Raw genomic sequence first — 15,319 nt, forward strand, 5'->3', positions numbered from 1 at the left:
AAATTTTCCATTTACAAGGCCAAATTCTCTATTCCTTATCTTGGCAAGTGTCCAATTTGGGTTAATATTCTACCTTCAGGAAATGTCATCTTAATCTTCTCTCCTTATTAGGATATTATATTAAAACAGAACTTAAAATAAAAACCCTTGAAAGTTATTTGATGCTGGAAGAATACCAATTTCTTTAACAATAACAAAGCTCATATAATAAAAACCATCAGGTTTGGGATATTTTATGAAAATGTTTAATTCAACTGTTTCTTTGGAATGTAGTAGTCATAGTTTGGAATTTAAGTTACAGTTCAGTTCTATGTGGTTTTTATGCTACTCAGTGTCTGAGAATACAAATGTCATTTAAAGTTAAGGCTTCGCTGTTCATTTTGAAACAACAATTTACAAGTGTCATATTGTCATAGAAAATAAAAATTTCTGTAAAAAAAATTTGCACAAAATTTTATGATGGTACAAAACATGAAGCAATAATATACCAGTAAAATGAAAACATTTTACTACAGGAAGTTTTATAGATTTCAATAAAGAAAAAAATATGTTATTTTACACCTTTAAAAATTACGAAACAATCTAAAACAATATAAACTAAACATTTTGTAACACTGCCTTTACAAATTAATAACTTTATAAACATATAATTTTTAAATATATTTATCAGTGCAAGATACTTTAAATTTTTAAAGTTTCAGTATCATTTTTCCTTGGCTGAGGACAACTTTAAGTCCATTGCCTTAAGAGAAAAAATCAAGTCTTAGCGCTTTTGTCCTTGTGTGATTACAACAAGTGAATGAATGCCTCTGTGGACAAAAATCTATTCTTCTTTCAAATTGATCAATACATTCCTGGAAACGAAAGGCATTCTCAATCCAATTAAACCAAGATGAATGGACTGTCTTCTCCATGATGCAAATGTGACTCCCACAAATGTATCTGAGTGAGACCTATCGCAATGCAGGAAGGGAGAAAAATCTAAAAGTTCTTATGTACAACATGGCATGACACAAATAGACTGAAAACAACTAAAGCTTCTTTGGATTAATTCACATGCTGTCTGATAAAATATTTACTTCTCTGAGCTGTTAGAGGCTTAGGTCTTACCAGACCTAAGGCAGGCTTTTTCTTTGTAAGCAACTGGAAGTTTCTAGAAGCATTTATTCAGGTCTCTGTTTTTTCAGGGTTGCTGCTGAATGGATTTTTAAAAACATTGTTTTGACTTTACTAGTCCCTCCCCCCACTCCTTATCTGAAAATACTTTATCGCCAGGCACCAGATTTATAGTTGCTTTCTTAAATTAACTGTCCTTTCTTCCACTTCCTTTGTCTGACTCAATACCAAAACAAGAAGGTTCTCATGGGGTCATTTTTTGCATATATGGATGTAAAAATCTCATGTTTGTGGATATTTGCAGAAGAGTATTTAGTCCTTCCTTTTGGTCTCACTTGAAAGCCAATTAATATTATTTCTTCTTCCAACTTATTATTTCCATTGAATACAAATATTTCTATCAAAGATCGTTTTGAGTGAATTAGACAGACAAATGGCTTAAGGAAAAAAGATACTGTCACTTTAACCAGTTAACAAGAAAACCAAAGTTAGACTTTGGAGGGCAGAGTTAGGAATTTCCCTTATTTATTTTGAAACATAAAGTCTAGTAAAATTCTTTGCCATTACCAGCAGGTTAAAGCTGCAAGTTTTTTTTTCTGGACAATGGCAGATGCTTAAATTCTAAGAGAGAAAAAGGACAGAGAGATAGGAGAGAAAGAGTTTACATTTGAAAATACATTCCATATGAAAGAACGAGAGGAGAGAATATTGCAGCTTTATACAAAAGGATCAAGAGACATGAAATAGAACTACAGAAAAAGCAGAACGATTAAGCCACATTGCCAAATCTTCAGAGCCCTTGCCTTCCCGGGGGCTGACGTATCACACTAAAATATAATTTCTCCTTAGTCAGTGGGCCACCAGGGTTTGATTAGAGAGTAGGGCTTTCACCAGCGAGGAACAGAGCAGGTCATTAATGTAACATAATGAGAACCGGTACAAACAAAAAGGCACTTGAGAGGACATGGACTAGCCAGTGCCAAGGGGTTTTCAATGTGGTTGTCGACAGCACACCCAGTTGTCAGCAGTGTTTGGTGATGGCACAGTTTTCTGTATGGAGTTCACAAGCACGAGGTTTAGTACAACACTGGAAAACATCAAGAAAATTTGACGGTATTGCTTCGTAAACAGAGCTGACACACTATACTGGTACTGAGGCTACAGGACTTTAAAGTAAAACATCCTAATCCTTCTTCGCCTATGAACGATGCGGGCAATTATACACAGGCACAGCTTCAGGAGTCCACTGGAGTGCGGCTATTCTAATATACTCTGGGCACTGGGCTACAGGCAGCGTGTCCGTCAGAAGGGCCCCACCGAATACACTTGGTGCCAGCATCTTGGATTTTGCACAGTTTCCGAAAAGAATCCATATAAGGAAGAGGAGAGAGAAAGGGAGGGGAAGTCAAAATGAATTATTAAGTCAATCATACTTGGTCTCAACACCAGCATTTGATTATTCAAATTAAACCAACAGGAAAAAGCCGACTATACATGATCCCAACTGTTAACGCAGCTAACGCGTTCATGTCTGTCGGCCATGCTCATTGAAGCTCCTGAGAAAAGCCTGGCTCAGCGTCATCAACGCATTTCCCAGCCCGTACAGTGAAAGAAGATCAACACACGCAAGTTATGTCCTTCCATCTTGATTCTCATCTTCTCATCTGTCTGCCTGCCTTCATGCCTCCGAATAAGTACTCTGTGTGTTCAGCTTGTCTTTTTTCAACTTCACACCATCCACAAGTTCAAAGTTATAGTTCTCCAGGGCAGATAAGTTTCTTTCTGACATCCCGTTATGCCAACACGCACAATACAGCACGACCCCACAGACAGCACCCAGGAGGACACCCAGGGCGCTCATGGCTATGATGGTGATGAGGATGGGGTCCAAGGTCTTCAGCACGTTGCCTGGCTTCCTGGAGATGTTCTCGTCACCTTCTCCAGTGCCCTCGTATCCTGGGGTGCTCCCTGGGGAGAAAAACAAAATTGACTCCATGAGTACTGCCAACATACCAGATGAAGGTAGAAAAATAGAGAAAAAAGAAAGGAAAAGGAGAAAATCACATGCTTGTTTTGTCTATCCTCTCCCCCGAGCCTGTGGGGAATTTCTGAAGTGGGGTTTCGCTCCCCCATTACTGGGAAACACCCAGGTTTGTGTTTCATTAATTGTTGGGAATCGAGGTGTCGGAGGTGGAGGTACTGGGGAGCTGTGATGGCTAGCTTAGAGCACGGAAACAACCAATTCTGGATGAACAGTGAGGTTCATGTTCTAATCTAATTCAGATTTCATGCAGCTGCCATCTGTGCTAGATTGTAATTTGTGATTTTAGTTCGTGGCCAGAAATGCAGTCACTAAGCTTTGCGAAATGCTCAGTCACACATTTGTCTAGTAGGAGATTTAACCACTCCCTGTGTGCTTGCCTGATCCCCATCCAGGCAAGAGGAAACCTTCTGAGCTGCCCTTTCATGGGGTGCTGGGTCCAGCCTCTGGCACAGTACACATGTGTTTGTTCTTCCGCATGTAAGATCTTCAAGTCAAGCAAGTTTCCCCCCAAGTCTACAGTGGTTTCACTCAAGAAAAAGACATCTTTCAGGACCAGAGAATGTTTGCTGCTGACATTTAAAAAGAGTGATGGCTCCAATCTAGAGACAGTGTCTGTGTTGTGCTGAATAGAATACATTTAATAATCAGCATCTTTGCAGCCCTGGTAGTTTCACTGGAGACAGTCATACTGCCCTGCAGTTCGGTCACTAGGGAAATGTTTTATTTAGAGTGGAACATGAGAAATTATGAACATGGGAGCTTTGAGCCTAATTACCTGGTACTAGAAACAAGACTAAAATGTTAATGTGCAACGTGCATGGTGTTTACTTAGTGGTGTTCTGATCAACAAAGATTCCAATCAAAGAAAACTAAATATATGAGATGCAACTCCCTAAACAGGGCAAACAAGCCATGGGGGCATATTAATATTCTCTCCCTTGATGAAACATTGTTTTGAAACCACCTCTAATAAAGTTCACATCTCAGAGCGAGCTATGCAACTAAGCTAAATGAGCCATGTGTTAATATTACTAACAGCATTGCATAGCGCCATATTTATTTGTCTCTACCAAGTTAAGTTTAGCTATAGTAGGACCACATTGATAAAGGCAGTAGATGCTGATATTGATGGGTAGAGCACAGAGCTGTGGCAGCAGCTGAGAGTGACACTGGGGCAAGTGTCCGATGACCCTTCCGGAGGTGCAGAAACTTCAGGGAATAAAATAGCATCAGACAAGGCCTTGCTCCGATCAAATGCCTTGAATTAGGTCACAAAGCAGTGTTCAAAGAAAACACATTTTCAAGTTAATCAGTCTCAAGTCTGAAGCTACCACCTAGTTAGCTGTGCTACTTAAGGCAAGTCACTGCTCTGAATTTCAGGCTCATCATCTGAAAAATGGGACTAAATATACCTCAGAGAGCAGCTAGGAGGATTAAAAAAGATAACGTACATAAAGTCCTTGGAACACACTAGCTCCTCAATAAATCCTTACTATCACCATCATCATCACCACCACCATCACCGTCGTCGTCGTCGCCATCATCATCATCATCATCATCATCACAAAACTAGGGTTCCAGTAGAAGAGGATGGGAACATATGGACTAAACTCAACAGATTATCACAGACATTGGGCTCTAGTCCTTTAAAGATCATATTTGGATATCAACCAGGCACAAGCCTTTGGGTTGATTTCAAATTACTGTATGAAAATTATTATAGGTCTTTGGTAAGACACAACCTTCACTAGTTTTCTAATTCCATACTTATAAAATGAGACTGGTTCACTTGACTATCTTCTAAGTTCTCTTTCAGCTCAGGGACGGGAGGACTAGGGCTGGCACCCTTGCAATGGCTTACACAAGAGGCTCCCCAAGTCTTCAGGGCAGCTTAGGAGAGGGTCCTGCATGACAACAATCCAATCCACAGTACCATGGGCAAAGATGTTTATTTTATTTGCATTGCTTTGATATACTGGTGTACTAGAGTTCCAGAAACTTTCTTATAGATATAATGAAAGCCACAGAATTGAAAAAAATATTTGTCAGGAAGACAAATTTACCTGTTTCATCTATTTTATTTTCCGGGTTCTTTTTATCCAGGTCTGCCGGTCCTGACAAGTCAAACAAAATTGAAAGAGATATTTGAACTATCAACAAAATACAATACATACAAACTACATAAACCTTACACACACACACACACACACACACACACACACACACACACACACACACACACAAATGGCTCAGCTAGGTTTCCTTTGGAATTTTAGTATAATTGACTCGACCATGTAACTACAGAGCAATAGAAAGGCGGTGTGCAATTACTATGACGTTGATGTCACATCTAAATCCAGGTAGCCCTTCTGTTAGCAGAGTGTTTTAGGAGAAAGTTAGAGAGAAATGGTTTTGGCATCTGGAGTGTGGGAGAAATCTGGTGAAAATAGGAAACGGAAGTGGGATGTTCACATGGCTACCAGCCTGTGCTTTTGCAGGTAATGGTTTCCTAAATTCGTTGAGTGTTAGTTTGGTTTCCCAAATAATGTGCCAGCAACTGTGTCCTGTGTTTTACTGAAAAAAAAGAGTCTCTGGAAAAAGTGGAGTCTGGCATCCCTTCCAGTTCTGAGCAGAGGGAAGGGGCTTTAGAGTACTTTGTTCCCTACTATATCCCCAGCATTTAGAACATAACAGGTGCCTTAATAAATATGTGTTGTGTTAATGCATAATTAATAAATAGTTGATAATCTTATAGCATCCATGACTAAATATTTGAGAATACGTATTTGATGAATAGTTATATAATCATCTTAGACACCTTTTAATGGTACAGCAACATTAAATGTTTTACTGGTGCTTTAACTATAACTTTTTGAGTAGAGTGCTTACCGACAACTACAGCAAAGTAGACCAGACCCATGAAAGAAAAAAGCTCAGAGAATTCTCTTAGTCCTCAGAGCACTGGATACTACTTTGCATTTAGTAGGTAGTCAGTTGTTGAATGAACTGAATTTGTTTCTTTTAGTTTGTGGAGTTTGCTTTACATTCTGAAAACATCATAGTCACCACTCTTATCTTGGAACAGGAAAGCCATGGTATTACAGGTACTATGTAACTACATGAAATATATCTTTTAACAGCAGTTTAGACTTGGATGTGGGTAATTTGTAAAGTAGTTGCAACTGAAATATTATTAGGCCTTATTGTTTTCTGTGAAAATTTGCTAATTAGTGTGGCATTAAATAGATTTCCTTACATGATACGAAGCATCAGATTTTTTATTCACTGCTCTTTTATTCTCTCCAATTTCTTCAATTGACCCTATCAAATTATTGCCACTTTAGGAATTATGTATATTCAATATATTATATAAAAAATCTTTGTAAATTGCTTAAATGACCAAAAACCTATTACAGCTAACGGGCCTCCTTTGTCTTAAATTCACCCAGTAGGCTTATTCCATTTTGTTACAATTAACATCTATTATATAATAATATATAACAAAAGTTTAAGTGGAGCAAATGGAGCTTAAGACTAATTTCTGTGCTATTACATTGTCATTAGTGATGCTATTTATAATTATGTAACAAGAACTAGGGAATATGAATTGGTTTTCTACGTCAGACTTTCATCCATACATACCAGATTGATGAAAACCATAAACTCTGAAATACCAGGCAAAGTTTCTAAATTTAATTTATTCTTTTGAAATATTTCAATTATTTAGTCAGAAATATCTACTTATTTGTAATAAAGCAAAGAATCGTGTCTTCCAAGATACATTAACAATGTAACCTTAACTAAAGTCACTGTGATCAACATTTTCAAAGGCCTGCTGTTTTGTTTATGCACCCAGATATTTGGAATTATCCAGATGTCTGAGTTTTCCACTCTTCATCAAAACGTTCTGGCATGGTGTATACAGTCTGTAAACTGAGAGTTTCTTCTTTGCTACGATCTTTGGATTCCGCATCATTATATAGTTTTGTAGGTACCAACCAGACATTCTAAATGAACTGGGTTAGGTAATGGCATAGCTAAAGGTAAACTGACCTGAGTTTTGCTCTGTTGCACCAGAATATGCATTTCATATGATGTGCTCACAGCCCACATTGAAATTCTAGGTCTAAATGAACAAGACAAACACCATCACATGGAAAGAATCATGCCCTGGGCAAATGCTCCACTGGTTTCTACAGCATTGGTACTTACTCATGCAGTCCTCTTGTGAAATGTGGTTATTAATACTGATGTCATCCACTGCAATCCCGCCAAGGTTTCCTTTTCCGATTTCGCCCTCGAAAATCACCTAACAAAATGAGATAATTTTCACAGTACTGAAATATTTGGTCCCAAATAGCAGTGTTTACAAATTCTTGTTCAGTGTAAGCTATGGCATACAAATTAAATTCATGAGATTTCTCATCAGCACACGCTTAGCTCATCAATCCATATTAACTGCCTGGCGATGGCATACAACTTCTTCTCACACTCTCTTTTTATAACACAAACTTTAAAACTGGAAAAAACAGCAGATAAAGGAAATGCTCATTGTGACAGCCCAGAAATAGATTATAAAGTGGCATTTCCCTTCTTTCTCAGCAAATTGGTTCTATTCCTGTAATCTAGGAGGCTGTGAAATAGGCTACTGAGATTATCATCATTGCAGCAATAGCTCAAATTCCGGAAACCTCTGAAATAATTTTTGGAATGATTCTGGCATCTCATTTGATAACTTTCAAAATATTACACTAGTGTCCCCAAAGCAGCTGCCCTCCCCACCCTGGGGGAGGAGTTTACCTGGTAAAGTTTCAGAGACTTGTGGAGCAGGACACGCCCTTCCTTCCAGTGGTCTCCTTGGTGTCCAATGGCCATCCAGACCAGCTGGTCATACTCCTCCGGCTTCTGGTAGCGCAGTTTGACCCTCAGCGTGCCCACATGAGAACCAGACATGTGGTACCAGAAGGTCATGCAGTGGGCGGAGTTCTGGGAATACACCACAGGGCTCACCAGGCGAGCCACTTTGCCCTTCTGGTTTTCATCGGCTTGGGAGTAGATGAAGTTGCCATCTCCTGCTGTGACAAAAAACTGTGTTAGGGAGAGTGGCCAAATTTAGGACTCCTTTGTCTCTTTTCTTTCTAGTTCCACCACTCAAATCTTCTCTCCTGGGCTGAGCACCGAGAACCCAGACCCGCAGCGGAAAGGGAACAATGTGTGGTTGTTGGGTGATCTCTTTGGCACTCAAGTCTCAGCTCTAAGCTTCCGTGGATGGACATGTGACTGCGGGAAAGCTGCAAAGGAGCACTGAGTCAGACACTACTCATTGGGAATGAGTTGTCATATGGACGGACACAGCCTGTGACTAAAGTCAGCCTTAGCACCGTTGCAAACAGACTGAAAGCAGAGGACAGACCTATTTTTGTGCAACTTTAAATTGCCTTCAGCAGCACCTGTGTGAATGCAGAAATTAAATGAACAATTAAATCTCTTCTTATATATCGTCCAAGCAGCAGGACTTCTGGTTGATGATGTTTTGATCACTGTAACTGCTTGATAATAATAAAGATACAGTTTTTCCAAATAATCTAGTGATTCTTTTTCCAAATTCAGATTATTTTCCCCTCGTTTATTTTAATGGCTTATAAATTCCTGAACTAAACCTGAGAGCCTGAATCTCAACTGTGATCCCCACTCTTGTGCAATGCGGGCTTCTGGTTCGGGAGAGGCAAGGTCGCATTTTCAAGGCTTATTAGAATATGGCATTTTGGTAACATACACACTTGCCGAGCTGTGAGGACTTATTCTTGGCTTTGCTTTTAATTACCCCCAGTGGGAACATTTCCTCCTGCCACCACCTGGTCTAAACACACAATTCATGTTTCGCTGTTTGCTCTGCAAATAGAAATCACCTACTCTACGCCTCACCTGATGTAAGTGAATCAGATGCTCAGGCCTCAGTGGGCAGTGGGGTGTTTTGTTGGCTGTCTCAGAGGCTTGTGTATCTGTGAGATAATTTTTTCACACTGCATATGTGGGCACATCCTCGTATCTGCTCACGGTGTCAACAGTGTCCAGGTGGAAGTGGATGTGTCAGTGGGCAGCTTTCTTCCCTCACCTGGCTGCTTAGGTGAGACTGAACCAAAGCATGCTTAATGAAACTGACGGGCGGAATAATAAAAGGAAAGTGGAAATAAAAATCACAGCTCCAGCAGTGCATTTGATGTGTTTGTGGGAGGTGGGGGGGGGGTCCCCTGTGTCTAAGCCAACTCAGTCACTCCTGGGATTTGTCTTATCCCACTAATTTACCAAATGGCAGTCACCTGTGGGTACGACAACATCATTTCATTGAGATAAGTAGTGGATCAGTCCACCAAGACTGGACAGGTAGGCAATGCACCCATCTTGCCTTTGACTCCCCAATCTCATGGAAAAAGACTAAAGTTGGAGATCTACTTAGAGGAAACACATTTACTGAGCTCACTTATTGGGCAAGTTGGGAAATAGGTAGTAGAAAGGAGAGACCTGAACATGGGTAGTAAAAAGAAGTGTCTGAGAATTCTATCCTGCCGTCTGTCCTGCTGCTGTTGTGGACTTCGAAAACTTTGCTTGTGTCACTTTACTGTTTAAAACGCTTCCCTGGCCCCTCACTGCCTTAGCCCATCCAAACTTCTTCATGCAGCATCCAAGGCCGCACCTCCCTTGCCACTTAGCTAAGCGCTTCGCACAGGACTCTGCCCAGGTCACACCACTGCCAATCCACCGAGATGCCACGCTCTCTCCCACACACGCCATTCCTTACTCAAGCCGAGCTGACACTGCACGAGATAGGACTGCTCTCTCTGCCCCAGCCTGTGCTTTCACCGTCGAGGAGTGCGGTCCCGTGCCCTCATTCCACAGTGCCCGATTGCTTCCCACCCGCACCCAGACCATAAGCTCCTCAAGGGTGCGACCACCCTCCTTGTAGGGGTATCTGTAGTGTCCAGCACAGCATCTGCCCTGTAGCAGGGCTACTCAAATAGCACGTGCTCAGTGAGCCAGGGGAACACGCTGAGCTTCAGGACGGTCCCCAGCTTCATTTAGAGGTCGAATGCAGAAGATCAAGTGGCATTCCTTTAAATAAATTCAAAATTGGGCATCAGGATAGTGTACCTAGATAGTGTTAATTAAAAAAGTCTCCACGACTGATTTGCAAAGTGCCACATAGCATCCCATGTCGTCTGTGTGCCTGTGTGCTGTGTGCTCTTTTCATGTAGCTTTTTTTATGTTAACAAATTCCTGCCTTTCAGATGTCAGGCTCGGCCATCTCTCTCAGCAAATGATTGTGTTTCCAGTGCTGCAAGAGGCTCTTTCTAGTCAGGGCAGGCCTGGCACTACAGTCAAATAAATCTGCGTGTCTGGGAGAACAAAAAAGACAAATCCTTCTGAAGGAATCACACTTCTCAGCTGTTAATCTAAGACAAGCCCTTCTTTTCTGATACTCAACACATAAAGCACTGATATTTTTCCTTTCAGGGGTTTTATCACAGCTCTAGGTCAAGAACTCTGTCTTCATTTTCTCAATTAGCACTTTACTTCTGCAAGCCTTTTAGCTTTTGTCTCTGGCTAACATAGCTTTTAACCTCCTTTGAATGTCAGATCCTACTGAGCCATTTTGCTCCACTTTGCATCAATTTTTCTACCATTACTGCCTTCATTCCAGCTAATTGCATTTGGTTAATTTGATGCCATTTATATGTACAGTGCCATTTACAGTCAAAGTATTTTAAGTTTTCTAAAACTGCTTGTCTTAAGATTCAATTGAAAGTGTCTCAGAATTGAAGGAGTCCAATTTTATCCAATTTCCTTGTCATTCTCATTAGGCAAGGAGCTAGCTGCGGTGGAAGGAGGTCTATTCAACTTACTTAATGGTTATAGCCACTGGGGAAAAAGTGAACAATAAAATGAGAAAGGCATGAAGTACCCTCTGCCCATCCATCGGCCCACTGACCCACTGGCCCAAAGCACCAACACTGGGGAAACATTTGTTTAATGAGATTTCTAAGCAACAGCAAATGCCCCTCTGGGGTATCTTTGGGCAGCCACTACTTGAGTAAGCAGTTCTCTAAGCATCACTGAGTAGGGTAGACTTTTGGGGGTTGGGAGTTCATTATGAGTGTGTGTGTGCATGTGTGTGTGAGTGTATGTATGTGCGTTGTTTGTTTGTTTGTTTGTTTGTTTGTTTTTGCTGAACAGTGCTGGTTCTTTATACCATACTTCAAGTGGGATGATGAAATAACTAGGAAGAAAATAAGGTGGTGGTGGATAGAAGAGTTCACAGAAGTGGCGGTCAGTTCTCTCTCTCCCCCAAATCATCCCTCCCTTTAATTAATCTTAGAGAGAAAGTATCACAGGAGGTGAGGTGGGTTTCGGGCTGGGGTGTGGTGAAGTGTCTACCTGCTCAGGTTTAAAATCTTCCCCCAAATGAAAAGAACCCAACCCCACCTTCGCCACTTCCATTTCAAGGGTCCAGAGAGAGAGCAAGCGTTAAGCTCACTTATTGTATGTTTAGCTGTAAATAAATGAGATGACATAATGTATGTCCGGATTTTCTTCAAAATAGTCCAGAGTCAGGGATGAGAGAGATTAAGTAAGATTCCTATGATTTGATAATTGTTGAAGTTGGGGTGTATACATTTCAAGTTTGTTTTACTATTTCTTTTCTACTTTTGAATATGCTACAAATTTTTCATTAAAAGAGCTCAGGAAAAAATGTAAAACAGTACTAATTCACACATCTTTGCTATTTTTCAGGGAGGCCAATCAGTCACCATATTTGATCAGCATTTTCTACTACTTGGCTTAAGTGTATCTCTAGGGAAAGAGATTTTATTAATTCCAGAAAAACAAAAGCATGAGTGAATGCTCTGCAATATTTCCTAACCCTCCTAGAAACTCCCTAGACTCCAGAAGCCCTCCACAATAACACCTCTAATTCAAAGAAAGGAGGCCACAGTGAACTCTTCATTACCTGTGTGATCTTGAATCGGTCCTGTTTTGCTGGTCAACACACTCCACTTGAGTTGCACGTGACTGTCATGTTCCCAGTGACAGAACGTCTTGTGAGAACCCCAGCCAAATTCGCAGTTAAAACCATATGTTGGAAATTCTTCAGTGGGTGGAAAGGAAAAATAGAGACAAGCAAAGAAAGACAAATTTAATCATTTAGGTCAGAAAGGTCCTTAATTTGTTCATGGAAAGCATGATTTATATAATTTAATGTCTGCTTGAAAATTCTGGGAAAACCACAAAGTCCAGGATTACCAGGAAACTCAGAAGATGCACAGAGATGTCAAAATGTTTGCGAAATCACATTTAGTAATTTTTTCAATCCAGCTTTTTGAAAAGATTATGGACTACCTGCCAAGTTGGTTTTATATAAAATTTCCAGGAAGGCTACTTTTCAAAGTATATATATTACATCTGCAACATTCTCCCTATTTCTACGATATTTAACATGAAAGATACTCTGTTCTTGAGGATGAATTATATAAATTGATATCCACCAATTACAAAAATCTTAATTAGAAATCGACCCGGGAACCTCAAAAGTCTAGAAACTTGACAGCTGAGTGCCTCGTCCTGGCGGTTATCAGTATTCTCCCCACAGCAGCTTATGCTTCAGGCCTTTAGTGTCAGACCTATGAAGCATTACTTAAGATTATTTTTTCCTTCTGTGCTTTATATCAGGTCAATTAATTTTAAGTGTAGTTTCTGCTTTTTCAGTGAATTTTAAAATTTGCATATAAATTGGTCGCCCCACTTAAACCTCAGTGCGAGGTCATGTAAAACCAAAGCACATTTAAATACCTACCCATTTTTATTGTTTAATATGTTCAAAACGCTTCCTTTGGGATCTGAAAGGAAAGCGTGAATGGATTCTCAGGAATAATTTCTCTTGTGTGTTCTACAAGGTGTTACTTGACTATAGTGTTTTTTAAACCTCTATTTTTTTCTTACTCCACCCTCTTTTTGAAAGTAACTTGAATTTTATGGAATGAAATCATTGATGTTTGGAATTTTTTTTTGGTAAATTTAAGCTAACAATAAAGAGAATCCTAAAGATAAGATGCTCATGCTTGTCAGTCCCACACCCCCTCTCTTTATAAAATGAAACACAAAAGCTCTCTTTTACTCTAATGAAGGGCAGAGGGGGGGCAGTCATCGTGTCTCATTGAGTTTGGGCAGTCCACAAGATGGCAGCATTGAAACGAAGAGAAAGGTGCCTAAGCCGACTTGCCAATTGAACTTAAAAACATCTCAAAACCATCCCTATGTACAATAAAAGAAGTGTGATATTACATGCTGTATTGGAGCACAACATATAGCAGGCTGCGAGCATATCTTGTTTTGATATTTTCTTTAACTTTGCCCAAGCGTTTAATACAAAATATCCTGCTTCCTCCTCTGAGCCTGGCCTCCATTGCCTCTCTCCCATTTTAACAATGGCAAGAAGAATTTTAATAGAAAGATTAAATAGACAAAGATGATTTACTTTGCATTTTTAGTTTCCAAGGAACTCTTTTCAAATGACGATGTAAAACTTTGGAAGGAATGCGATACAAATTGCCCAGACTGAGAAGAATGGGTTCTTCCTTCCAATGACAAAAAAGAGTGCACCCCAAAAAAAGAGTGCACAGGGCTGGTGTGGGAGAGTAAACTGTGGGGTGTGTATAACGTGAGCGCTTTCAGTTAGTGCCAAAGGGCTGTACGTCACAGCCACGGTGCCACTGGAGAGCTATATTTCATGTTTAATCTCTCATAACCATGAAATAGGACTTCTTAGAGCATGAGAAACCCTTTCCAAAATTTACCACACTTGTGCAGCAAGATCGAATTATGCAGATGAAGTAAAACCAACTGAACAGTGAAGGAATGGTTAAACAATCTTGGACGTCAATGCCCATGACCCAGGAATGTATTGTTGCATAATCTCATGTTAGAAAATGTTAATACTGGAAAATGTTAATGTGTGTGTGGCTTTGGGTTTTCTCCTTAAATGTAGTTTATAAGACATGCACATACAGGAGAGCAGTAAGCTATTACAGCACACACATTTCTGGTTATATTTACCTTGCTAATACATTAAATTTATTGTATAACACAGAAAACCACATCATCTATTATTTTGGCTATTAATAGTCTGGTGACATCGTAATATATATAAATTGGAATATTTTTGTAATCACTGGGACATGAAACAACTTTGCCTGAAAGGACGGTTTAGGCATTTCTCTTGGTGCAGTGAATAGCGGTTCACCTTTACCTTCCAATGTTCTTTCCAGTTCTTTGAGTCTAACAAAGCGAACGGCACTAACTTTTTGTATTTTGCTACTCTTTTTTCTTCTTGTCCCAATAATATAGCTTATTTTGGGCAACCTTGCTTATTTAAACTTAATTTCAAAAAGTCTCTGCATTTTGTGGGGGACGGGTATAAAGGAATAGTAGCTCAGTGTTGAAAATCTGAGCCTGGCTAGAAAGGCCATTAAACACACAAAATACATATAAACATTTATAGAAAGGAAAAAACAAACATAAAATAGAGAAGGACAGAAGAAGAGGAGGAAAAAGTTGAGAAAGAGAAAAAAATAAATGGATGAATGAAATGAGTATATAGGGTTATTGACCTTTAAATCTTCAAAATATTACCCAAGCCCTGTAGCTGCACAATTCTTATAAAATTCATTGGGAATAATCTGGCTAAATTCCTTCTTGACTCTTAAAAATAGCAGGAAACAATATTCTGAACTTAAAACAAATTTATAGCTGCTGTGAGCAAGCACCAGCTGTGCTTATTGAACGTATCTTGCCACAGTTGAATCATTAGCACTGTATATGCACAAGGATTTAATTTTTAAATCTGGATTTCAAAACTTCTATTGAGTGTGTTAACTCGTTACTCAGAGACCAGACTTGCAGTACAAACAAATGGAGGTGCTGAGGCCCATGTAATAATAGGTTATGTATATACTCTGAGCTGCTCTAGAAATGTTTGAAGATCCTCAGAGGGTAAGAGGCTTCATCAGGGGGAGCTGGATTTAAAATGCAGAGTTCTCATCGGTTCCTGACAGAGAATTAATAGGCTTTCCTGCATCTGATTACAGCTCAGACAGTATATAAATA

At 39.7% G+C, this 15,319-nt stretch overlaps 1 protein-coding gene across 4 annotated transcripts in view; it reads right to left on the reverse strand.

Annotated features, from left to right (window-relative positions):
• Positions 1-222: 222 nt before the first annotated feature.
• The window catches only part of NRP1 (neuropilin 1), a 133,144-nt gene continuing 118,047 nt past the window's right edge, over positions 223-15,319 (reverse strand). For 2 of the 4 annotated variants that reach the window (XM_011376322.2, XM_011376320.2), the window contains exons 13-17: positions 12,168-12,305; positions 7,961-8,235; positions 7,373-7,469; positions 5,224-5,274; positions 223-3,084 (exon numbers count right to left, since the gene is read on the reverse strand). In XM_011376322.2, coding sequence (XP_011374624.1) covers positions 2,795-3,084; positions 5,224-5,274; positions 7,373-7,469; positions 7,961-8,235; positions 12,168-12,305 — 851 coding nt within the window. In that variant the 3' untranslated portion in view covers positions 223-2,794. The remainder of the gene's footprint in view (positions 3,085-5,223; positions 5,275-7,372; positions 7,470-7,960; positions 8,236-12,167; positions 12,306-15,319) is intronic. The other 2 variants (XM_011376323.2, XM_011376321.2) reach the window with 1 other exon arrangement.

The sequence above is a fragment of the Pteropus vampyrus genome, unplaced genomic scaffold, assembly GCF_000151845.1.
Source record: "Pteropus vampyrus isolate Shadow unplaced genomic scaffold, Pvam_2.0 Scaffold294, whole genome shotgun sequence".
NCBI classification, from domain to species: domain Eukaryota; kingdom Metazoa; phylum Chordata; class Mammalia; order Chiroptera; family Pteropodidae; genus Pteropus; species Pteropus vampyrus.